Raw genomic sequence first — 27,371 nt, 5'->3', positions numbered from 1 at the left:
GCCAGATGTGGGAGGGTGGTTTATGCGTAAGAGACAGAACAAGGATGCTAGAAGGTGAAATTCTCCAGTAGAATAGAAATTTTATTAAGCCAATAGGTTCAACCTATTTCTCCCCAAGTATTTATTGTTGTTTTATGTTTTAAGCTGAATTTGCTAGCTAGAACCGAATTGGCTTGTGGCCTATGTAGCAATTATCAGATTAAAAGGCAGGGAGTTGACAAGAAGAAAAGCAATGGGCTTGAATATCTCACACTATATATGGACTCAGTCCTTGAAAACTGGTGATTGTATCCCAATATATTTGCATTCACTTGATATGAATGATGTTCATAAAATAAACAGATTCATCTAATTTTACTTTTCTAGCCTCTCTATCTGGTCTGCATCCAATAAATTGTGTGAAATCAGTACTTTTAGATATTCTCTCTGTATATTATTTTACCTTTTTTGCTGAGTAATAATTATATTTATAATAGATTATTAAAATAAAATTTTATGGTTTCCAATAAAATTAATTCAGTTTTCTGGGTGAGAAAAGTGAGAAGCACAGAGCTACTGGTACCAAAATTTTAGTACCAAAATTTTAATAATGCCAAAGCATTATTAATGAACTGGTGGGACTTTTTTTCCTACAAATGGTGGGAAACTTCTGAAGAGTTTTGTGAAGTACATACTGGCATCCAGTTATAACAAAGAACTAACATCAAGAAGCAAGTTAGTTTTGTGTTATAAAAATATCAAAAGAGTAATAATTTCAGGGCATTTTTTTCTTTGGGATCTTGCTACATATTCATATTTCAAAGTATAAAATAATTTTTGTTCATCAAAATATATCATTGATGATAGCCATTGCCCTTGTTTTTGCAACTAAGGTTGATTTGACTTGAAAGTTAATATTCCCTAAAATATTTCTAAATTCTATCTACATTTCTTTCACACTCTGGAAAACACTTTCAAGACAAAGTCTTGTAAATGGTATATATCTGTCTTTGCAAGATGAAGTTAATCACTGACCCTGTAATAGTATAACATAAGCAAAATGCATACTCTGGGGTTGTATTTTGGTCTAGTAAGACCCAACTAAGGTAAAATGTTGAACTCCAGCTGAACTAGTCCCAAAGTTAATCCAGCTGAACTAGTCCCAAAGTTCAATGTACTGCTGATTCTCAGTAGTTTGGAAAAAAGAAGTAACTGATGTTCAGAGACAATCAACATCATTGAATTCAGCAACATGAGAATTTTGAAAATCATATTTTTTTTCTCAACCGGAAACTTGTGGGTGATGCAAATACACCCTTGCAAGCCTAGGGTGATATTATTTGATAAAGGAATGCTAGGAAACAATGATGGTACCAGAGTAAATGAAGCCACAGAAGAGGAAACTGGGTCAAAACTCACTGCAGTTCACACTTGAACTCAGACTGCCTGGGAATGTGGGGCTGAGGTCAAGCATGAGCATGTCCCAGCAAGCAGTGACTCCACGAGTGTGGGCACTGGTACATCCAAGGGCTGCGAAGGAAAGTTATAGAAGGGGAGTCTTGGCCCAAGAGAGAGCTTCTTGGATATTTGCTTTCACCTTTTACAGATTTCTTGGCAACGATAATTGGCAATTGCTTCCAATATCTGAAACCATTCATAAACAACACCACATTACAGATTCAATAAGGGATTAGCAAGAATATTACTTTAAAACGCAATTAGTGTGTGTGTGTGTGTGTGTGAGTACGCATGTGTGTAAGTGTGAAATACATAATAGAAATATTTGCCACGTACTCCTGTACTGCTCATAGGTAATGTATAACTTCAGATAAACTGAGCAGTGTCCTTCCTTCTTACTCCAGTTGGTCACTACTGGTCTGGGGAGGGTGAAAGGTAAAGAGGGAAACCTACTGCTCTTCACTCATCACTACAGCAACATTTAGAGATAGAGGTATCCAACCCAATAGACCAAGTTGAAGAGCAGGAATGATGTGGGGAAAAAGACCCGCGAATATGAGTCCAGCTCCAAGATGTCTATGTGAATACGCCCTTTTCTCCAAGATCCTGATTTGCATTCTTCATAGCAGCAGAAGAAGCTCTGACAGTCTTTGCCATCCAGACACTCATAGACACAGGTATCTTCAAATTCCTGCCAGTAGACAGAATTGTTTAAAGTGATCATTGCAGGTGGTGGTGGCCTCATGTCGAGGAGAGAATAGTTCTGTAGACAACAAGAACAAGACAAAAATCATCATGAAATGCAATAAGAACAACCTGAGATGAACCAAGCAATAGATGTGTGTTATGTCTGTCCTTTAGATAAAGAGAATAATGTCATGCTCCTTCCCACACATCCTTGTACTGGACAGTTTGATCTTTGAGAGTTCAGTCTGCCAATTTTATATTTGCAAATTTAATGCAAAAAAGTATGGTGAAGTTTTCAAAACTTGCATAACTCAGATTATTGATGAGGGAGGTTGAGAACATTTTCAGATATGTATTTCAAGTCTCTGTTCTGGCTACTTTTCAATTGATTGAGGGTAAATATGTACATATTGCATATAATCCCTTAAATGTTAAGGAGGACACTTCAAATGTGGAGAGATAAATTTCTTATTTCCTAACTAGTAAATAGTAAAAACTATGCTATATAAGAATGATGAGAGAATCTTCTTGTTCCATGTAATTTACATTTAAAAAATTAGCTTTCAGTGTGTGGTGGTCAGACACCACTTGTCATATCAAGAGTCACAGCCAAAAGTGTGTACAATTGGAATTTTTTATTTTCTGCTTCCCAGGCTTTCCTACTGATGTGGAAAAGTCAATGGAGAGGAGATGGCTTATGTTCACTCATAAGTAAGAGAAAGTGGCTTTAAATAGACTTGTCAATTTCTCAGACACTTGTTTGAATTCTTCCAAATAGCTACGAGTTATGCATTAAATTGATAATAATTGTATGCCACACATACCAAGGGCCAGTCAGGAGTGTCATGGTACAGGCTTCTACCTTCCTCCACAACTCCAGACAATGAACAGAAACAAAAACTTTGTTGTTCTATAGGCTCTACTGTGGACACATTTTAGGTTAATGATTCTTAACTCTGAGTGGATATAAAAATCATTGGGGTGGTGGGTGGTTGCTGAAAAAAAAAAAAAAGTAGTCCACTGCATTTGAGGAATCTGCATCTTTTTGGCAAGGTTCAGTTGGAAAAATCTGCCTTTATTAAATAATAATTGCATGTGTGTTTGGACAGTGTTCAATCAGATAGTCATTTTTCATTTCTTCAACACTTTGTGCTGTGTAGTGACACAGAGATGAGAAGCTGGCCATTATTGGCAGGACAGGCCAAAAGGAAGATGTTGATGCAGAAAAGACATCAGAAGTTTCTGAGGGGGTGGGCGAAGCTCCCTAGAGATCTAAAGGATGACAAGAGGAGCTGTAGGCAAATAAGTAGCAAGATTTCTGGGGGCAAGAGAAACCCCCATTTCCCTTCTTCATTTAGCAAACTAAAAACTCATGATTGTTGAAATATATAGAAGCCTGATCTAATAATTAAGAGAGTTCTATTTATATCTTTGTAGTTCACTGTTTTGAAATAAAACTAATTGCATTTTATAATATTGCAAAAAACTTAGATGCTAAGAGCCCTAAAAAGCCATATGTTAAATTGCTTCAATACTTTTTAAAATGCATACCTCTCATTTGTCATAAAAGTTTCAAACTGTGCTCAAAATGGGGAATTTAATTAATGAGTCCTCAAGGTCATCTGCAGCCAAGCAGGACCTGACTCACTCCTGCTTTGCCTACCTGTACAGTGCAGTCCTATGACTTCCCCAGAAATGTTATGCTTCCTGGATGGCATGTACGTATGGAATGGTTAGTCTTGCATTTTACAGGTTAGGAAACGGAGGCACAGAAATGTTCAGACAGCTTGTCCCAAAGTGCACACATAATTGTTAGTGAGGCCTGGCTCCTGTCCCTCATTGCTCAGAGGCTGCCCATCTCTATAGATGTTAGTGGGAACGGCCCTTTAACTAGACTATCCCTGTGGATCTTCGCTTTGAAGACATGGACAATTATCATCCAACCTTGGAAAACTCCCTTTTTATTCGGCTGCTTTATGAACTTTTGTTGAAGATCTCTCGGTGTCTTTTCACCTGGCCTAGAGCCCTTTCTCTGTGAATTGCATTTCTATGTACTTTCTTCAAGGTCCTCACACTTTCCCTCTTAAAAAATAAAAAACCAAAACCAAAACCAATTCTTACAGTTTTGTGAAAATTTCTTTTTTCTCTATGGTAAAAAATTCTTTCTTTTGGCAATATCTTTTCTATACCAAAGATGTCAATACTTCTTCTTCCACTCCCAGCCTCCTGGCTGTGTGTGAAATGTGCTTTCTGGGCCTCCGGCTATTTGTTCTGACTTGTCTCTGTTACAACATCCCCACTTCAAACCTTTTCCATTACTTTTCAGTCTGTTACTATTTGGGAGCATTTGCTGGCAAATCTGTATGTTCTCTGTGGCTTCCCACAGCTGTAAAAGTGGCTTCACCACTCACCTTCTGTCAGAACTAAAATGATACACTTGCAGAGTACAGATAACTAAGTAGTCTCCTTGAAAAAGCATGTTAAAATGCACTAAACATAAATTACTGATCAGCAGTTAGAAAACCACATATGAGGGGTGCATAAAACATTCAGTGTAATTAGTGAATTGATATGTATCAAGGGATGCAAGTAGTTACAAATAAATTTTGTTACATAATAAAAAGGTAGGTCACATCAGATTTTTTAAAACATTTCTCAGTTTTTCAATAGTTAGATTCTTACCTCAATCCACATATTAAAAATCCATATGTATTAATAAATAAAATAATAATATTATAAATTGTTGAAACTTAACCAATATTTATAGAGCTTAATTTCACTGTATTTCAGTTTTCTCATCAGTAGAAGGGGTTGTTGTGAGGATAAAATGAATTGGTACATGAAAACACTTAGAACATAGTGTCCAAAAGAGTAAGTGCTCAAAAGAAAGTGAGGGGGAATTAATCATTCTGATCAAGAGGCAGAGACCACAAAAGGGAAGTCTGATAGATTTGGCAACAGGAGATTTAAAACGATGCATGTGGAAAAAAGCACAAGAAATAACAGTGACAACATTGTCATAAAAACTGAAATAAAACTACATAATAAAAAACATATTAATATCCTTAACTATTTGATATGTGACTATATAATATGTTTTTGTTATATAAGATACACTATACATAATATATAGTATAAATAACTGGCAGATCATTACTTTAAAAAGGTTAAAAGACAAAAAAGTTATATAAAAATTTTTCATAAAAGTCAAAAGACATAAAAACAATTCACCAAAACAGAAATGCAAGTAAAAATAAATAAGCAAAATATTCAACTTTATCAATAATCAAAGAAATGCTAAGGGAACAGTTTACAGAAGCCATATTTTTGTTTGGCTATCAAACCTAATACAGGGAGAGTTCTGAGTGGTGGGTGTCCCATACTGCTAATGGAGCCATGCAACCCTTTTGGTCCAGCAATTTTGCTTCTAGGAATTTGTATTAAGTTAATAGTCACAGGTTTATACAAAAATGCAGTGATAAGGATATGTATCAAAGTGAGAAGGTATGAATTAGCCCAGTATCCAGCCAAGATTGTCTGTGCATCAATCATGAACATATAATGCAGTCATTGAAATGATCCTATAAAATAATATTTATAAGACAGAAACTTATTCATCATGTATTTTGAGTTAAAAAACAAGAATATATATGTATATGCTAATCCCTAGGTAGAAGGATGATGATTATTTTTTTTCCTTTATTTTCCAAATTGGATATTTAAAAAGTATACAAATTTTTGTGGGGTTATGTACATTGCTCATTGTTCTTCAATACATGCATACAAAAACAGTTAAGATATCATTCAATCTTAGTTTAGTAAGAGTTCTCAGAAATATTTGCACCTTCACGGCTATACATACGGAGGGGGCTTGTAGGCTTATTCGCTCATGAATCCATCTTGAGGAATCTGGATGTAACAACTACAAGAAAGACAGAAAAAAAAAATTAGGAAACTTCTGTGGAAATCTGCATCATAGATTACCTTAGCTAAGAGCAATCTTTGAGGTATGATTACATCAATCTATGTCACTGGTAGGTGAAGTTAAAGAGGTGCATTAGGGTCATATTCATATATTCAGAATATCTTGTTTTTTTGACAACTTGTTGAAGTAGCTATTTATAAAACATATCATAAGATCCAAGGAATAATGATCATTTATTACAAACTCTCTTTCCACTACTTTTCTAGAAAATTTTTGCTACTGGAACTCACCGATGTTTTCTTCTTAGTGGTAGTTGGTTTTCTACAACTTGAATAGTAGTTGAGGGTGGCATACTCCATCAGAGCAGCAAAGACAAATAAGAAGCAAACTGTCACAAAGAGGTCCATGGCAGTCACATAGGACACACGAGGCAAGGAATTTCTGGCGATTGTGCTGAGTGTGGTCATGGTCAGCACTGTGGTGATGCCTGTACAGGGAATAGTTATCAAGTTGTAAAAGGAGCCAGACAAACTTCCTCCACACCAACAGTGTTCTATTTTTAGGTAAATCCTTCTTGGCATTGCATATATGTAATAATACTTTAAATTTTAATGTCTATATAATCTTGCAAGCATTTTCATAAAATTTTTGTCATAGTTCATACAATAATGTTAAAATATCTGAATTAAGCCAACACCTTTCAATTTATTCAGAAATTCTCAGTTTCACATTGTCTTTTATTTTATTTTATTTTTTTATTTATTTTCAGCATAACAGTATTTGTTGTTTTTGCACCACACCCAGTGCTCCATGCAATCCGTGCCTTCTCTAATACCCACCACTTGGTTCCCCCAACCTCCCACCTCCCACCCCTTCCAACCCCTCAGACTGTTTTTCAGAGTCCATAGTCTCTCATGGTTCACCTCCCCTTCCAATTTCTCCCAACTCCCTTCTTCTCTCTAACTCCCCTTGTCCTCCATGCTATTTGTTATGCTCCACAAATAAGTGAAACCATATAATTGACTTTTAAATATTTTCTAAATAATGATAGTTTGCAGTCCTCCATACATTCTGTCTCACATCTCACACTGTTCTTCTGCGCAGATAAACTGTTTCCTTCCTTACTTTTTCTTTTTGCAATTTTAAACTCCAACCTTTCTTTAGGACCCAGTTGAAGTACTTCTCTTAATGAGGTGGCATTGCTTATAGCACCCTAAAGAGAGTTGATAACATGGGAATCTGCACTACCTTTACCTTCTATGTGCCTGGTTTCTGCATTTGCACAAGGAATTGCATTTGTCTTTCTAGTCTTTGTATGTCTGTCTTTCTGAATAAATTGTGTGATCATTATAAGCAAAACTGTATCTTGCTCATCTTTGCTTACTTGCCATCAAGCATTGTGCCTACCACATTTTAGGCATTTCAATGAATGCTTCATATGGACCATATTGATTCATTGATTAATTAGCTAACTAATAATAGTGTTGGTCTGACTTTGACTATTTTATAAACATAAGTCAATAATAAATATTTAAACAAAGTCTGTGGACAAGAGTCAAAAAACAGACACATATGTGATGGAAGGTTTAAAAGGAAAAGTCAAAAAATGGGCAGAAGACATGAACAGACACTTCTCCAATGAAGACATACCAATGGCTAGCAGACGTATGAAAAAATGTTCATCATCATTAGCCATCAGAGAAAAATAAAATCAAAACCACATTGAGATACCATCTTACATCAGTTAGAATGACAAAGATTAACAAGGCAAGAAACAACAACTGTTGGAGAGGATGTGGAGAAAGGGGAACCCTCTTACATTATTGGCAGGAATGCAAGTTGGAACAGCCAATTCGGAAAACAGTGTAGAGATTCCTGAAAAAATTAAAAATAGAGCTACCCTAAGGCCCAGCAATTGCACTACTGGGTATTTACCCCAAAGATACAGATGTAGTTTAAAGAAGGGTCATATGTACCCTAATGTTCATAGCAGTAAAGACCACAATCACCAAACTGTGGAAAGAGCAAAGATGCCCTTCAACTAAATAATGAATAAAGAAGTTATGGTCCATATATGCAATGGAATCTTATGCCTCTATCAGAAAGGATGAATACCCAACTTTTGTAGCAACATGGATGGGACTGGAGGAGATTATGCTGAGTGAAATTAGTCAAGCAGAGAGAGTCAATTATCATATGGTTTCACTTACTTGTGGAACATAAGCAATAACATGGAGGACATTAGGAGAAGGAAAAGAAAAGGGAAGGGGGGATTAGAGGGGGAGATGAACCATGAGAGACTATGGACTCTGAGAAAGAAACTGAGGATTTTTTTTTTTTAGATTTTATTTATTTATCAGAGAGAGGGGGGAGAGAGCGAGCACAGGCAGAGAGAGTGGCAGGCAGAGGCAGAGGGAGAAGCAGGCTCCCTGCTGAGCAAGGAGCTGGATGTGGGACTCGATCCCAGGACGCTGGGATCAAGACCTGAGTCGAAGGCAGCTGCTTAACTAACTGAGCCACCCAGGCATCCCGAAACTGGGGAGGAGGTGAGCCTGCTGGTGAGTATTAAGGAGGGCATGTATTGCATGGAACACTGGATGTTATACTTAAGCAATGAATCTTGGAACACTACATCAAAAAATAATGATGTATGATGACTAACATAACACAATAAAAAAAAAGGAAGGGAGTTTACTAAGCATTAAGAAGAATGAAATGACTGGATGATTATTACACAAGAGGAGTTAAGACTAACTCTCTTCTAGATGAGTTCCTGCAAAATCAGAAACTGCTAGAGCTGCTGGACAGGGAGGCTAGTGACATGGACTCAGGAATCATAGGAATATTGACTTTAACATCACTACTTTGTGCTTGCATGAGGATACTATAAAATATCCACCAGGTAATAATACTCCATGATAGGGTAGATATGATGGATAAGTGCACATGAGTTTCTACCTTTGCTGGGCATCAGTGCCTCCTGGCACCTCCTCAGGAGGGTTAGCCAGCGCCAGCTAAAGAATGATGCTAACAGCATAGGGTGGACAGCTTAGTCATGTGTAAAAGGATATTGACATGGAGGTCAAAGCCCTCAGCCTTGCTCTGGGCCTTCTCAGCATTTGGTCATGTAAAGTCACCTACCTTCTTTGAACTTGTTTCTTTAATCAGTACAGTGAAAACAGAATGCCAAGCTCTCTTTTCTATAGATGAGGAAAAAGTGCTGTGTAAACTTGGAAAGTCTACACTGATGATAGATATATTCTTATTGAAATAATGATTTTCTAATAAATATCCAATTTAACTTTAAAAAATGTGACCATGTCATTCTACAGAATATGTAAGTAGGAATTTTTTCACTAAATTTGGGGATTGTTAACCTCAATTTCTTCTATTTTCTTTTTTTCCCTTAATTATTTATTTTCTTACCATAGCACATACCCTCCCCAATGTCCATCACCCAGCCAACCCATCCCTCCCACCCTCCTCCCCTCCAGAAATCTTCAGATTGTTTCCTGAGAGTGAGAGTCTCTAATGGTTTGTTTCCCTCTCTGGTTTCATCTTGTTTCATTTTTCTCTCCCTTCCTCTGTGATTCTCTGTCTTATTTCTTAAATTCCTCATATCAGTGAGATAATATGATAATTGTCTTTCTCTGACTGACTTATTTTACATAGCGTAATACCCTCCAGTTCTGTCCACATCATTGTGAATGGCAAGAATTCGGTTTCTCGGTTTCTTTTTTCTTTTTTGATGGCTGGATTATATACATACATACATACATACATACATACATACCTATGCATATATACATATGCATACATATATACACACACATACACATACACATACATACATACATACATACATACCACATCTTCTTTATCCATTCCTCTGTTGATGGACATCAAAGCTATTTCCATATTTTGACTATTTTGGACATTGCTGCTATGAACATTCAGGTGCATATGCCCCTTCAGATCACTATTTTTATATCTTTAGGGTAAATACCCAGCAGTGTAATTGCTGGGTCATTGGATAGCTCTATTTTCAAATTTTTTAGTAAACTTCATACTGTTTTCCAGAGCGGCTGTACCAGCTTGCTTTCCCACCAACTGTGTAGGAGTGTTCCCCTTTCTCTGAATTCTTTCCAACACCTAACATTTCCTGACTGGTTAGTATTAGCCTTTCTAACTGGTGTGAGGTTATATCTCATTGTGGTTTTGATTTGTATTTCTCTGATGCCAAGTGATGTGGAGCACTTTTTCATGTGTCTATTGGTCATTTGGATGTCTTCTTTGCAGAAATATCTGTTCATGTTTTCTGCCCATTTCTTGATTGGATTATTTGTTCTTTGGGTGTTGAGTTTGCTAAGCTATTTATAGATTTTGGATACTAGCCCTTTATCTGATATGTCATTTACAAATATCTTCCCCATTCTGTTGGTTGTCTTTTGGTTTTGTTAACTGTTTCCTTTGTTGTGCAAAAGTTTTTTATTTTAATGAAGTCCCAATAGTTCATTTTTACCCTTGCTTCCCTTGCCTTTGATGATGTTTCTAGGAAGAAGTTGCTGTAGCTGAGGTTGAAGAAGTTTTTTCCTGTGTCCTCCTCAAGAATTTTGATAGATTCCTGTCTCACATTGAGGTCTTTCATCCATTTTGAGTTTATTTTTGGGTGTGGTGTAAGGAAATTCTCCAGTTTCATTTTTCTGCATGTGGCTTTCAAGTTTTCCCAACATCATTTGTTAAAGAGATTGTCTTTTTCCACTCGACATTCTATCCTGCTTTGTCAAAGATTAGTTTACCATAGAATTGAGGGTCAATTTCTGGGCTCTCTATTCTGTTCTATCAGTCTATGTGGTTGTCTTTGTGCCAGTATCATACTGTCTTGATGATGACAGCTTTGTAATAGAGCTTGAAGTCTGGAATTATGATGCCGCCAATTTTGGTGTTCTTTTTCAACATTCCTCTGGCTATTCAGCGTCTTTTCTGGTTGCATATAAATTTTAGGATTATTTGTTCCATTTCTTGAAAAAAGTTGATGGTATTTTGATAGGGATCAGATTGAATTTGTAGATTGCTCTGGGTAGTATAGACATTTTCACAGTATTTGCTTTTCCAGTCCATAAGCATGGAATGTTTTTCCATTTCTTTGTGTCTTCCTCAAATCCTTTCATTAGTATTCTATAGTTTTCTGAGTACAGATTCTTTGCCTCTTTGGTTAGATTTATTCCTAGGTATTTTATGGTTTTGGGTGCAATTGTAAATAGGATTGACTCCTTAATTTCTCTTTCCTCTGTCTTGTTGTTGGTGTATAGAAATGCAACTGATTTCTGTGTATTGATTTTATATCCTGACACTTTACTGAATTCCTGTATGAGTTCTAGCAGTTTTGGAGTGGAGTCTTTTGGGTTTTCCACATAAAGTATCGTATCATCTGCAAATAGTGAGTTGACTTCTTTGCCAATTCAGATGTCTTTTATTTCTTTTTGTTGCCTGATTGCTGAGGTTAGACTTCTAGTACTATATTGAATAACAGTGGTGACAGTGACCATCCCTGCTGTGTCCCTGAGCTTAGGGGAAAAGCTCTCAGTTCTTCTCCATTGAGAATGATATTTGATGTGGGCTTTTCATTGATGGCTTCTATGATATTGAGGTATGTACCCTCTATCCCTACACTTTGAAGAGTTTTGATCAAGAAAGGATACCATACATTGTCAAATGCTTTTTCAGCATCTATTGAGCATATCATGATTCTTGTTCTTTCTTTTATTAATGTATTGTATCACACTGATTGATTTGCAGATGTTGAACCAAGCTTGCAGCCCAGGAATAAATCCCACTTGGTCATGGTGAATAATCCTTTTAATGTACTGTTTGATCTTATTGGCTAGTATTTTGGTGAGAATTTTTGCATTCATGTCCATGAATGATATTGGTTTGTAATTCTTTTTGAAGGGTTCTTTGGTCTTGGGATCAAGGTAATGATGACCTCATAAAATGTGTTTGGAAATTTTTCTTCCATTTCCATTTTTTGGAACAGTTTCAGGAGAATAGGTATTAATTCTTCTTTAAATATATGGTAGATTTCCCCTGGGAAACTGTCTGGCCCTGGGCTCTTGTTTCTTGGGAGATTTTTGATTACGGCTTCAATCTCCTTACTGGTTATGGATCTGTTCAGGTTTTCTACTTTTTCCTGGTTCAGTTTTGGTACTTTATACATCTCTAGGCATGCAACTGTTTCTTCCAGATTGTCAAATTTGCTGGCGTAGAGTTGCTCGTAATATATTCCTATAGCTTTTTGTATTTGGTGTTGGTTATGATCTCTCCTCTTTCATTCACTATTTTTATTACTTTGGGTCATTTCTCTTTTCTTTTTGATAAGACTGGACAGTGGTTTATCAACCTTATAATTCTTTCAAAGAATCAGCCCCTAGTTTCATTGATTTCTACTGTTATTTTGGTTTCAATTTCATTGATTTCTGCTCTGATCTTTATGGTTTCTCTTCCGCTGGGTTCAGGCTTTATTTGCTGTTCTTTCTCCAGCTCCTGGAGGTAGGGTTCAGTTGTGTATTTTTTTAAATTTAATTTTATTTTATTTTCAGTGATCCAAAATTTGTTTTCTATGTACAACACCCAGTGCTTCATGCAATAATGTGCCCTCCATAATAGCCACCAAATGGCTCACCCAACCCCCATCCCTCTCCCCTCCAAAACCCTCAGTTTGTTCTCAGAGTTCACAGTCTCTCATATTTTATCTCCCCCTCAGATTTTCTCCAACTCACTTCTCCTCTCCATCTCCCAATGTCCTCAGTGTTATTCCTTATGCTCCACAAGTTGGTGAAACCATAAGATAATTGACTGCTTGACTAATTTCACTCAGCATAATCTCCTCCAGTCCCATTCATGTTGATACAAAAGTTGGGTATTCATCCTTTCTGATAGAGGCATAATATTCCCTTGCATATATGGACCATATCTTCTTTATTCATTTATCAGTTGAAGGGCATCTTGGCTCTTTCCACAGTTTGGCGATTGTGGTCTTTACTGCTATGAACATTAGGGTACATAAGACCCTTCTTTTCACTACATCTGTATCTTTGGGGTAAATACCCAGTAGTACAATTGCAGGGTCATAGGGAAGCTCTATTTTTAATTTCTTAAGGAATCTCCACACTGTTCTCCAAAGTGGCTGCACCAACTTGCATTCCCACCAACAGTGTAAAAGGGTTCCCCTTTCTCCACATCCTCTCCAACACATGCTGTTTCCTGTCTTGCTAATTTTGGCCATTCTAACTGGTGTAAGATGGTATCTCAATGTGGCTTTGATTTGAATCTCCCTGATGGCTAAGGATGATGAACATTTTTTCATGTGTCTGTTAGCCATTTGTGTGTGCTCTTTGGAGAAGTGTCTGCTCATGTCTTCTGTCCATTTTTTTACATGATTATCTGTTTTGTGTGTGTTGAGTTTGAGGAGTTCTTTATAGATCTTGGATATCAGTCCATTGTCTGTAGTGTCATTTGTGAATACCCTCTCCCATTCTGTGGGTTGCCTCTTTGTTTTTTTGACTGTTTCCTTTGCTGTGCAGAAGGTTTTGATCTTGATGAAGTCCCAAAAGTTCATTTTTGCTTTTGTTTCCTTTACCTTTGGAGATATATCTTGAAAGAAGTTGCTGTGGCTGATGCTGAAGAGGTTACTGTCTATTTTTAGCTCTAGAATTTTGATAGATTCCTGCATCACATTGAGGTTCTTTATACATTTTGGGTTTATCTTTGTGTATGGTGTAAGAGAAAGGTTGAGTTGCATTCTTGTACACGTAGCTGTCCAATTTTCCCAGCATCATTTATTGAAGAATCTGTCTTTTTTCCACTGTGTATTTTTTTCATCCTTTGTTGAAGATTATTTGACCATAGATGTGAGGGTCCATATCTGGGCTCTCTACTCTGTTCCACTGGTCTATGTGTCTGTTTTTATGCCAGTATCATGCTTTCTTGGTGATCACAGCTGTAGTAAAGCTTGAAATCAGGTAATGTGATGCCCCCAGTTTTGTTTTGTTTTTCAACATTTCCTTAGCAATTCAATGTTTCTTCTGGTTCCGTGCAAATTTTAAGATTGTTCCAGCTCTTTGAAAAATGCTGGTGGAATTTTGATCAGGATGGCAGGGAAAGTATAGATTGCTCTAGGCAGTATTGACATTTTAACAATGTTTATTCTTCCAATCCATTAGCATGAAATGTTTTTCCATCTTTTTCTGTCTTCAGTTTGTTCCACGAGTGTTCTGTAGTTCCTCGATTACAGATCCTCACCTCTTTGGTTAGGTTTTTTCCCAGATATCTAATGGTTCTTGGTGCTATAGTACATGGAATTAATTCTCTTATTTCCCTTTCTGTATTTTCGTTGCTGATGTATAAGAAAGCAACAGACTTCTGTACGTTGATTTTGTATCCTGCCACATTACTGAATTGCTGAATGAGTTCTAATAGTTTGGGGGTGGAGTCTCTTGGGTTTTCCATATAAAGTATCATGTCATCTGTGAAGAGAGAGTGTTTGACTTCTTATTTGCCAATTTGAATGCCTTTTTTTTCTTTTTGATGTCTGATTGCTGATGCTAGGACTTCTAGTAATATGTTGAACAACAGTGGTGAGAGTGAATATCCTTGTCATGTATTTGAGACCTTTTTTGTTTCTTGAGAACAGCTAGTAATGCTCTATACTTTCCTCTCAGGACCACCTTTGTTGCATTACAAAGATTTTGAACAGTTGTGTTTTCATTTTCATTTGTTTCCATAATTTTTTAAAATTCTCATTTAATTGCCTTGTTGACTCATTCATTCTTTAGAAGGATTCTCTTTAACCCCCATGTATTTGAGTTCTTTCTAATACTTGTCTTGTGGTTGAATTCTAGCTTCAAAGCATTGTGGTCTGAAAATACGCAGGGAATGATCCCAATCTTCTGGTACCAGTTGTGTTCTGATTTGTGACCCAGGATGTGATGTATTCTGGAGAATGTTTCCTGTGCACTAGAGAAGAATGTGTGCTTTATTGTTTTGGGGTGGAATGTTCTTAATATATCTGTGATGTCCATTTGGTCCAGTGTGTCATTTAAAGCCTTTTTTTCCTTGTTGATCTTTGCTTATTTGATCTGTCCATTTCAGTGAGGGGGTGTAAAGTCCCTACTATCATTGTATTATTTTTGATGTGTTTCTTTGATTTTGTTATTAATTAGTTTATATAGTTGGCTGCTCCTATAATAGGGGCATAGATATTTAAAATTGTTAGACATTCTTGTTGGACAGACCCTTTAATATGACATAGTGTCCTTCCTCATCTCTTATTATAGTCTTTGGCTGAAAATCTTATTGTCTAATATAAGGATTGCCACCCCAGCTTTCTTTCGAGGTCCATTAGCATAGTAAATTGTTTTCCATCCCCTCACTGTAAATCTGGAGGTGTCTTTGTTATAAAATGAGTTTCTTGCAGACAGCATATCAATAGGTCTTCTTCTTCTTCTCCATTCTGATACCCTTTTGATTGGGGCATTTAGCACATTTACATTCAGCGTAACTACTGAAAGGTATGAATTTAGTGCCATTGTATTATCTTTAAGGTGACTCTTACTGTATATTTTCTCTGTTCCCCTCTGGTCATTTCTCTTATGCTCTCTCTTTGATTAGAGGAAAATATTTCCTGTAGGGCTGGTTTGATATTTGCAAAATTTTTTAGTTTTTGTTTGTCCTGGAAACTTTTTATCTCTCCTTCTATTTTCAATGACAGCCTAACTGGATATAGTATTATTGGCTGCATATTTTTCTCATTTCGTGCTCTGAATATATCAGGCCTGTCCTTTCTAGCCTGCCAGGTCTCTGGATAGGTCTGCTGCCAATCTAATATTTCTGCCATTATAGGTTACAGACCTCCTGTTCCAAGCTGCTTTCAGGATTTTCTCTTTGTCTCCACTACTTGTAAGTTTTACTATTAGATAACAAGATGTTGACTTATTTTTATTGATTTTGGAGATGATTCTCTGTGCATCACAGATTTGGATGCCTGTTTCCTGCCCCAAATTAGAGAAGTTCTCTTCTATAATTTGTTCCAATATACCTTTTGCCCTTCTCTCTCTTCTTCTTCTGGGATCCTAATTATTCTAACATTGTTTTGTCTTATGGTATCACTTATCTCTTGAATTCTCCCTTTGTAATCCAGTAGTTGTTGATCTCTCTTTTTCTCAGCTTCTTTATTCTCCATCATTTGGTCTTCCATATCACTCTCTCTTCTGCCTCATTTGTCCTAGCAGTAAGACCCTTCACTTTTGATTGCACCTTTTCAATAACTTTTTTTAAAATTTCAAGTTGGTTAGATTTAAGTTATTTCTCCAGAAAGAGATTTTACTTCTCCAGAAGGGGATTGTCTATTATCTTATGTGTTTTTTTCAAGCCCAGCTAGCATCTTTATAATTGTCATTCTGAACTCTAGTTCTGACATCTTACTAATGTCCATATTGATTAGGTCCCCAGCAGTTGGTACTGTCTCTTGTTTTTTTCTTTTTTTTTTTTTTTTTTTTTTTTTTTTTGAGGTGAGTTTTTCCACCTTTCCATTTTGTCCAGAGAAGAATAGACAGGTAAGAGAACAAAATGCTAAAAGAGAAACAAGACCAAAAAAATATACAATAACCAAATCAGAAGAGACCCAAAATCAGGGGGGAAAGAAGGGAAAACAAAACATATGGTTAGGCTGATAAATAGAACAGAGCCACACACTTGATTTTGGGTGTATCTTGGTCTGTTAGAGGAAACTGCCTCCCAAAATTTTAAAGGAAGAAAAACTTACACACACACACACACACACACACACACACACATATGAACAAGAGTAAACACGATGAAGAGATGGAATGACTTTAAGGATGAACATTTTAAAAAGATTTTTAAAAAGGAATTGGTAACTAAGAAGTTGGTTGAAAAAAAAGAAAGACAAAGAAGGGAACATGATCAGGCTGGAGACTAGAACAAAGTCATATGCTATATTTAGGGTATATTTGGTCTGTTAGAAGAAACTGTATCCCAAATTTTAAAGAAAGGAAAGTTTATATGTATACAAAAAATAAGGTTAAATACAATGAAGAGAGAGAATATGACTATAAAAATGAAAATTAAAAAAAGATTTTTAAAAGGTATTGATAAGATGAAATAGTTAAAATGTGTTAAAACAGGAAAGAGGTAAAATAAAAAAAATAGAATAAGAAAAAAGTAAGTTTTTTAATGTTTAACTTTGAAAAAGTAAAGAATCATGGGGGGAAAAGTGATGAATTCTATTGTGCTATATTCCCCTAGATCTGGAGTTTTGCAATTCTTTGATCAGTAAACTTGATCTTGGCTGGATGTTCTTGCTGATCTTCTGGGGGATTTGCAGTGATTCCCAAATGTCTTTGCCCAAGGTAGAATTGCACCACCCTTGGCAGGAGCCATGTTCAGTAATTTGCTGTTTTGCTCCAGTAACTTTTGTTCTCTGAACCCTTTCTGTACAGCTATGGAGGACAGGAATGAAGATGGTGGCCTCCCAATCTCCATCCTGGAGGAGCTGAGAGCTTGGGCCCCCCCTCTTCAGTGTTCCCTCAGAGAAAAGCAGTCAAACACTCCCGTCTCCCTGGTTTCCAGCCATATTTCAAGTTCACCCAGACTGTGACTGAGCCTTCTTATCTCTGGTACATGGCTGGGCCCATTTGGAGTCTCCAAACCCAGCAGATTCCTGTGGCATGTTCTTGTACCACTCCTCTTTGGGGAGAGAGAGGAGGTCTCCCTGGATCTGCCAGTTGTGGATTCCCTGCTTGAAGAGTAGTGGCCTGACAGTGCCTCAGATAACAGTTTAAGGTAATCCTGAGCTGAGAGCCTCCTCCTTGGCTTCATCACTGCAGGTGGTTCCCCTGCTCCAACACTTGGGAGCTCCGCCACACTCAGGCACCCCTGGTCTTTTTGTGACCCTGTGGGTCCTGAGACCACACCCATCCCAGTGAGGGCTCCAGCCCCCACTTAGCCTCTGGAGTGATGTCCCTCCATGGAGCAGACTTCTAAAAGTTCCAATTTTGTGCTCTGATGCTCTACTATTTTCTGGGATCCAGCCCCTCTCCCTGTGGCCTATCTTCTTGTATATCACCTCAGACTCACCTCTCTGCATGTCTTACATCCCAGAAAGTGTTAGCTTTTCTGTTTCTAGAATTGTTGCTATTCTTCTCTTTGATCTCCTGTTTAGCTTGTAGATGTTCAGAATGGTGTGATAACTATCTAGCTGAATTCCTGGGACCAGATGAAATTTAGGTCTCCTAGTACTCTGCCATCTTGCTCCTCTTCTCCAAAGCTCATGTTATTATTATCCCCATTACATAGTAAAAGCAAATTCAATGTGATGCATTTCTGTTACCCATCTATATCTACCTCACAATGTAGTGAGGCTCAATGTGGAGTGAGGATCATGGACAACATTTGGCAATGTCTGGCTTTAATCACATTTATTTAAAAAAAATATCTCATTCATTTTCTCTTCTCATTTTAGAACCCAAGTTATAGTTATACATCTTCATATTGTCCTACTGATCATTGAGGCTTTCTACATCTTCTGAAATCTTTTCATCCCTCTCTTCTTCAGATTAGATAAATTTTATATGATGGTATTCAATTATGCATGATCTTTATTTCTGCCATCTTCAATCTGCTAGTAAGCTCAGTTAGTGAATTTTTCTATTTAATTATTATACATTTCATTCTAGAGTTTACTTTTTAATATACTTTACCTGCTGTGATTAACTATCTGTTCATTCACTGACATTATATTTTCCTGTAAGAACTTTACCATTGTTATAATAAGTTGCCTTAAACTCATGTCTGCTGATTCAACACCAGATTTTTCTTTTTATATTGACTATTTTTTTAAGATTTTATTTATTTATTTTACAGAGAGAGATCACAGGTAGGCAGAAAGGCAGGCAGAGAGAGAGAGGGAAGCAGGCTCCCCGCTAAGCAAAGAGCCCGATGTGGGACTTGATCCCAGGAACCTGAGATCACAACCCGAGCCGAAGGCAGCGGCCTAACCAACTGAGCCACGCAGGCACCCTATATTGACTATTTTTTGTCTTTATCATGGGTCACATTTTCCTGCTTCTAAGAATACTGAATAATTTTTATTGCATACTCAATATTGTGGATGATATAATACAAAGATTATGAAATGTATCATCCTTTTTTAAGCCATGTTAAATGCTTTCTTATGGCAGTTAATCTACTGATGGTTCTCCTTGACCTTGTTATGGTTTGGTTTAAGCTTTATTTAGAGGGGTTCTAGAGTACCCCTTCAGTCTCAGGCATAGCCTTTTCTGGTGTCTTAACCAAATTTTCTGATGTTAATGACTTTTCTCTACTCTTCTGGACTGTAAATCCATTATCTTCAAGCATTATGTATTTCTAGTATCTCTATCTCCTTAAGGCCACCATGGTGACTCTTTGACAGGACTTTCATAACTTCACATTGTGCAACCATTACTACATATTATATTGTTTTAGAGCTGATTTTTCAAGTCATGCTTACTATGGCACCTGACCAATTGCGAGTTCATAACCTCAAAAATAGTCACTAAATTTATGTTGTGACTTTGCTGAATACTTTATCAATTCTATTGTGTATTTTCTATAAGCATGCAAAACTAACACTGGTGGAGGTATTACAGGCTAGTTTATCTTGCTCAAAAAGTACTATGTTGGTTGAACAAACAAAGAATAAAGTAACAAATACAGAAAAAAAAATGAGACATTTGCAAAGACTTTGAAATTGAGAAAATGCCCTCTTTTTTGAAGAACATGTTTAAGCAAACACAACCTTTATATCACTCTTACCCATTATCTGTTTTCACACATAAAAATATTGAAAGTTAAGTAATGCTCCTATCATAAAGAAAGATTGGTATAAAAATGTTATATAATTCTAAAACCCCTGGAATTTAGTGTTTTATTAGGAGGACTTTGGGCATCAGAGGATAATTCATGAAAAGACTTTGAGATTTAGTGTGTAGATTGAAGCTGGAAAAAATGATCACTTTCTTTTTTGATGGTAAAGTTGCTATAGGCAATCAGAACTTTTGTTACTAAAAGACTATTTTACTGATATTATGTCTTTAGTCCTCAAAAGTATATGAAAAGCTGTGTCCCTTTACACTAATGTAATGAGACTTTTCAGTGTGGCAGATTCCCAGGGTGTGACTATATTTTTATGATGACTTCATCCTTAGAGCATAGTATCAGATGATGCAATTGATTTGTTCTTAATCTCTAACCCAGTTTATTTTAAGTGGCACACTTGGAACTCTATTGTCGGAAAGAATCTAACTTGACTACTTGAAACAATCTAAGCACAGTTTAAGTAGCCTTCAAATTAGATCAATTACATTTGAACTAAATCTCTTACACTGGAAGAATTTTTATGAATACTTCTGTATCAATATTACACAAAATGACGGGAGACTTGTTTTTGTTTGTGTTTTGGAAACTCACCTAATGCTGTTCTTGCTGGTGTAGCATCTTTTTTTATCCAAAATGACACCCAGGATAAAACCACAGTCAATATACAGGGAATGTATGTTTGAATAGTGAAGTATCCCATTCTTCTACTCAATTCAAAATATATGGTCATGACAACATAATCACCTGTAATAAAATATTATCAAAAGTAAAACAACTTTCGTTGATTAAAGAATATTTCAGGGAAATAATTTTGTTAAATATATGACCTGAATAAAAATATACAACTACAATAAGATCAAATTGTGAAGAAAGGTCAAAATGCTGGTGTTCTTAAACTTAATTTTTATAAATTTTATTTTATCCATGGCTGTGCAGGACCTTTTACTGGTCACTGGAAAAAGACAAACAAACATATTAATTGATAGAGGAGACAGACATGCACATCTATTCTGTGATAGACCATTACTCAATGAGCTATTATTGCTTGAGCCCATCTATATGTGTTATGTTTAAAATAAAGGGAAACATAATCCACCCTCAAGCAGATACATAGTCATTCTGTTTTTTTTAATAGTAACAGAGCTAAACATAACTTTCATACATAAATTTATGTAACAATTTTATATTTCTATTTTATAGCATTATTTTAGCATATCAACCTTGTATTTTATGTTTTATTTGATATTTTTATGTTGATCTTATCCTTTCATGACTCCAGCAGTTAGGATGTGCCAACCCAGAAAACAAACACAAGAAATCATTTTATGACATTCTGCTTCCTCCCACTAAAACAAAGCCACACCATAAAAGTTATTCTAAAGATTCCATGAGATTCCTTAAAGAGTTGAGAGAGGGTGCACACTTAATGCATTAGACAATTTATTCCAAAATCATTTCTTTTGTGTCCTTTCTAGGCAACATCCTGTTGAGAACACATCTGTCCCCCACCTCCGCTTGACCTTCACTCTTCAGTATTCTGGATTCAGCATTTTGGCACCTGAAATTACCATGTGCAGATCTGAACTATCATCTTCCCCCACACCAATGCCTGCTCTTCTCTCACCAAAGTCAAGTCCTTCTCACTAGGCAAGGCAGAAATACAGAAGCTACCTGTGACTCCTCCTTTTCCCTTCCTCATTTCCTGCATTGTTCTCAATTCCTTTCCCCACAAATGCCAGATTCTATTACAGCTCCCATCTGTCTCCTAACAACTAACCCTTTCCCACTCCAGACAATTCTATGTCCTATCATCAAAAAGATCATTCTAAAACATAAATATCCAACATATCTCTCCTTATAATCCTTCACCAACATCTTGCTACTCTTGTGTTATTGTCATGAATTTAGTATGGTCTATATCGTTCTGCATGCAATGCCCTTTGCCCCTTGTAAAGGAAGTCTGCACTCTGGACATCAGAGTCTCCCCAAGTCCTCAGATATACCAAGACCTTTTCCCTTGGGCCAGTAAATCTCTATTTATCTGCCTACGTGCTCTTTTCTTTTCCCCTGCATCCCAGTAATTCCATTCACTTTGAATCTCAGCTTAGAAATCATTTATTTTGCCAGGAAATCCTCACTATGCCCCTCTCAACAACTCTTATTAATTCATTCCTATAATTGCTAATATGTTATTCAGACCAATAAAATGATTGGGTTATAGAATATCTCTCTCTTGTTTACCAGTGTTATTTAGTGATAAGCAATCGATTAGTGTGTGTTTAATGAAAAGATGATAATGAAAGTCCCATTTTTACTTAAGAAGATTGAAAAGGAGATTATATTGAGTCCATATGAAAACTGCCTTTTAATTATTAGAGATTTTGTGGTGTTCTCTTGTAGCAGTATTCAGGATGGTTGATAGAAACATCAATACTGAGATCATTTTCCAAGAAACACTTAAAATTCTAAGCAAATTAACATTTCACTGCAAAGAAATAAAAATGATTAACCTGAAGCAATCAAAAGACACAAAGATATTTTTCTAATATGAATGCCAAGTTACATCATTTCCTGGGGAAATATTATTGAATTATGTGTGATACTTAAATGTCTATTATTTTTTACAAAAAATTTCAATTAAAAGCCAAGTAGAAAACAAACATAGAAAGACAAAACATAATAAATCAGTTATGAATGCAGCGTCGATGGAATATCCAGAGTTGAATAATTTCTTCAGCTACCACTGTAGTTTTCTGAGAAAGATAAAGAGGGACAATTTCAGAGCAGACACACAATTCATTTTAGTAAATCTATCTGCTTCTCCCCAACCAGAAGTAAATGGACACTATACCTGTGCTCAGCATACATCTTTGCTAACCCAGAGATCTGCTGAATGTCCCATTATCAAGTATGAAAGACAGATGGACTGTCAGGGCCACATTCTGGGGCCTGATATTATAACTCAGTTGGTTCTTGGTGAGGTTTTGGGACACACTACAAGAAGCAGTTCCAGAGAGGGAGGAATTGTGTGTTCTAGACCATTGCCCCACATAAGAACAACACATAGTCAATGTGCCTCTCATCCTAAATTGGAAGGAAGAGGCCATGGGGTCTTAATTTCCAGATGCATCACATGTTTCTGTATATACATAATTTGTTTGTGTAGGCCTGAGGAGAAGAGATAAAAACCCTCAGAGGATGCAAAAGTTCCTCCCTATATCTGTAAACATGAAAAGCTCTTCAGACAGACCAAGTATATGCCTAAGTTATATCTACCGTTAGGTTTAGGGCTCTTGACTGAAGAATAATGTAGTTCCTTCTATCTGCTCCCCTTCTGTAAGTGTACATATACCCACACACATACATTCACACACTCAGACACTCACACACCCCCATGGACCCAGTCTGCTCAAACTTGGGTGTGAAGTCTCAGCTCCTGCTTTGTGTTCCTTGGACGATTTTTGCTCTCTCTATGGTATGTTTAAGCCATGCACTTTTATTGATGTGCAGCTTTCCTAATGCAGTTCATGAACTGGACCAGAATGGTTTTCATTTTCTGTTATAAGTTCTTTCCAAACCAAAGGGACATAGATTTTGGTTGGCTCATGCCAGACAATAGGGATCTAGAATCCACAGAGGTTCTCCAGAGTCCACCTGGAATGTGCCTGATGCCCACTTCCCTGGGGGAAAATGGAAAAGAAAAAATTGGGGAGGCATTGAGAAGCTTCTCTTTGATCCATCAAAGTTAAAAAAAAAAAAAATCAACTTGGGCCTAGTGGAATTATAAGAACAAGTTGCTCTTTGCCAATTGTTCATTTGTGTGTGTGTATGTGTGTGTTTCCTGAGCCAATGTAAGCTTTTTGGAAGAGCACGTGTAGCACTATCTTTTAGCACAATGCACATATTTATGAAATACAAATTTATTAAGCTAATACTGTGTTTCATGAAGTTGGAAGTACAAAGATTAGTAAGAATCAGAGTTCTCTCAAAGCTAAAGACTAGCCACATTTTCCGTACTCCAGCATGTTTTTCCAGAAAGAATGATTAAAAATAATTATTTACTCCATGCTATCAATAAGCTTGTTTATTTATTACACCTCATGCACCAAAAACTTCCTTTGAATTTCTCATTTTTTAAATTATTTTTATTAACCTATAATGTATTACTTGCCCCAGGGGTACAGGTCTGTGAATCATCATTGAATCTCTCTTAAACATCATTGCTATTTCTCCAGATTAGCTCCCCTTGTGATGGTCATGTCTTCTCACTCCTTCACGCAGGTATCTCCTTGGTCTCCTTTCAAAATATCCTAAGTTAGTACCCTTCAAAAGCTGGCGAAGACTTGGTTATTAGAAAGCAATATTCAGTTAAGAAAAAAAAAAAGTTTTTCCATGGAAGACTTATCTTTTTCTTTGGTTTATGACATATGTTCATGAATTAAATTCTTCATTTTAAGGAATTAAATCTATCAAACTTTTGTTACTGTTCGTGCTGTTGAGAATCTGTTTCTTATCCGGAGACCACAACGGTATTATATTGTTTTTGTCTATAAGTTTTGTTTTTATTTTTATATGTAGTTGATTCTTCTCCAAATTAAATTTCTTAAAGTCCAAGATTGGCTGTCACAGCATCATTCGTTGTCATCCTCAGTCATCCACAATGCCATATAAGTATGGATCTGTTTTGTTCACATATCCATATATGTATAGATCTATTTTACATGTCAATTCCACCATAATTACCTCATTATCTTAGTTATTAAAACTGGGAGATGCAGCATAAAATGACCCTATATTAATAACACACCGGTACAATTCTCTCACCTTAGTGTGAGAACCTGTGATTTTGTTTTAACCAATAGAATGTAACCTGTCATTTCTTTGATCAGGTTACTTTATAGAGCAAAGGTGAATGGATTTTGAGATCTGTTGATTTCAAGCTAATCCAAAGAGAAATTATCACTGGACCTGGTTCAGTCAGGTGAAAACCCTTTAAAGGAGGACTGGGACTTTCATGAAAAGCGATTCTCCTTCTGGTCTTGAAGAAGTGAACTACAATTAGCTCTACAGCTACAAACAATAAACTCTGTGAACAACATAATGGTATAGAAATAGAGTCTTCCTTAGTCAAGCTTCCAGATGAGAATGAAGTTCAGCCAATGCCCCAACTGCAGTCTTATGAGAGCTTAAACAGAGGACCAAGCTAAGCCAAACCCATGCTTTTTACTCACAGAAACTGCTGAATTTTGAATGCTCTGTTTTAAGCCATTAAATTTGTGGTAATCCGTTACTCAGAAATGAAAAATTAAAGGAGAGTGACATCAACAAGATGGCCATGGCCAAATAAGATGTCCTTTGAACTTATTCCTCCTCAATAACACTAATTTGGCATCCATCCATATTTGCACTTTTGTGGGAGCTGTGAGATCCAGGTAGGAGACTATGAAATCTTGATGCTATTCAAGAATGAAAACAGCCATTTTAAGAAAACAGACTTTTACTAAGGCGACTGACTCAATGAACCTAAAAACAGCTCTGTTTACATGAGGACTCATCTATAGCCTCACTTGTCACTGGTTCTGTTGCTAGCACAATATGCCAAGGGACTCATGAAAAGTCACACCTACTGTGTGTTGGGTGATAGACATAAAGAATTCAATCCCAGCTGTGGACCACAAAATGGCTCATGAACCAGCTCCAGCCTTGTGGGTCACTTACTGGGAGTCTCTAAAGAACACTGACTTAGACATTTACCCACAGAGGAGAGAGCCTTCGTGGAAGCCCAAGAGTCAATGGAGATGTTAAAACACATTGCTAGAGAAAAGAAAAAGAAAAAAACTGAGACTGGATTCAATGAAGAGGAATAGTTTGACTTTAGCCATATCACCCATACCTCAAAGCAGCACAGCTTAGTGATAAGAGAGATGTTCTTGGTCTGTGATTTCTCCCACAGAGGTAAGTGAGAAAGTGTGACGGAGTACTTGGCTTCCCTAGCTGTGTGGGATGCTGCTAATGAGGCCCATTTTCCCTCCTCTCACACAGAGTGCTGAGTCCTGACCTGCATGCCTGGAGGGTGGTGAGCACTAAGAGAATAGCAACCAGGGCTTGGAATGGAACATAATTAAGAGACACAGATCCTCCCAGCAGTCTCATGGACTCCATTAGGAGGTCTTCCAACAAGTTGCTGGGGAAATCTCAACTATGGACCACCCTAACTGGCCCACAGGCACTTCCAGTGCTCTGTGTAGCACTCCCTCCCCCAAAAGTGGCTAGCTCCCAGTGTGCTTTTTCTGGGGTGGTGAGAGCAAGCTTCAGCAGATGGCTAGTGAGTACACACAGAAAGCTCACCCAAATCCATAAGACTGGGAGAAACTACAAGCTTGAGCTCTTAGCAAAGCACTAGGGAAAGCAAAAGAGAGGCTGTCAGCACCCACTATGGCTTTTTGGGATTGATAAAAGGCATACAAGTTTAAATATTATGCCACAAGAGGGAGCAGGCACACTCATGGAAAAAGTGTGAGAAAGACTCAGAATCGCTAGCAGTTCTGATGGAAGGTATTTATCTCCCAAAGTCAGTATGTAAAGACTGGAGGAAGTGACTGCTACTTCAAATGCAAAGGCAGCAATGCAAGACTTAAAGGAATATAAAAAAATAAGGAAACAGGACCCCAACAAAGATCACGATAATTTTCCAATAACCAACCCCAAACACAGAGATCTGTGATTTGCCCAACCAAGAATTCAAAATAGCCATTTTAAGGAAACTCACTGAACTACAAAAAAATAAAACACAGAAAGACAATATAATACAATTAGGAAAATAAGACACACAAAAAATCAGAAATTTGACACAGAAAAAGAAATCACACACACACACATACAGAACCAAACAGAAATGCTGAAGCTCAAGTATACAATTAATGAGGTGGGGGGAAAAATGCATTAGAAAGCATCAACAGCAGATTTGATAAATCAGAAGAAAGAATCTTAAATAGGAGAAGAGGACTTTTGTAATTATTCAGTCAAAAAAAGAATAAAAGAAGAAGAATAAAAAAAAAGAGTGAAGAAATCTATGTGATCTATAGAATATTATTAATAGAAACAATTTAATTACTGGAGTCGCAGAAGGAAAAGAGACGCAGATAAAAATTTTAATTAGATAGATAATGGCTGACTGAGACTTCCCAAATCTGGGGAAAGGTCTGGATACCCAAGATCATGAAGCTGATAGGTAACCCAACATCTTAATCTAAAACAATTTCTCCAAAATATATTGTAACTGACTAAAATAAAAGAGACAGAACATTATAGCAGAAAAAGAAAAGAAAATTGTTCTCATACAAGGGAACCCCAAAGAAGCTATCAGCATAATTCTCCGCAGAAA

The 27,371-nt window shown here is 36.7% G+C and overlaps 1 protein-coding gene across 1 annotated transcript in view; it reads right to left on the bottom strand.

Annotated features, from left to right (window-relative positions):
• Window positions 1-363: 363 nt before the first annotated feature.
• The window catches only part of LOC106003318 (gamma-aminobutyric acid receptor subunit gamma-3), an 89,278-nt gene continuing 62,270 nt past the window's right edge, over window positions 364-27,371 (bottom strand). The window contains exons 3-6 of the mRNA XM_045070423.1: window positions 20,579-20,731; window positions 6,340-6,536; window positions 5,987-6,046; window positions 364-2,200 (exon numbers count right to left, since the gene is read on the bottom strand). Of these exons, the coding sequence (XP_044926358.1) occupies window positions 1,919-2,200; window positions 5,987-6,046; window positions 6,340-6,536; window positions 20,579-20,731 (692 nt within the window). The 3' untranslated portion in view covers window positions 364-1,918. The remainder of the gene's footprint in view (window positions 2,201-5,986; window positions 6,047-6,339; window positions 6,537-20,578; window positions 20,732-27,371) is intronic.

Source organism: Mustela putorius, unplaced genomic scaffold (genome assembly GCF_011764305.1).
Source record: "Mustela putorius furo isolate JIRA1106 unplaced genomic scaffold, ASM1176430v1.1 tig00003972_pilon_pilon_pilon, whole genome shotgun sequence".
Lineage (NCBI taxonomy): Eukaryota > Metazoa > Chordata > Mammalia > Carnivora > Mustelidae > Mustela > Mustela putorius.
Note: the sequence above shows the minus strand (reverse complement) of the source record. Positions and strands in the feature narration are given on the sequence as shown.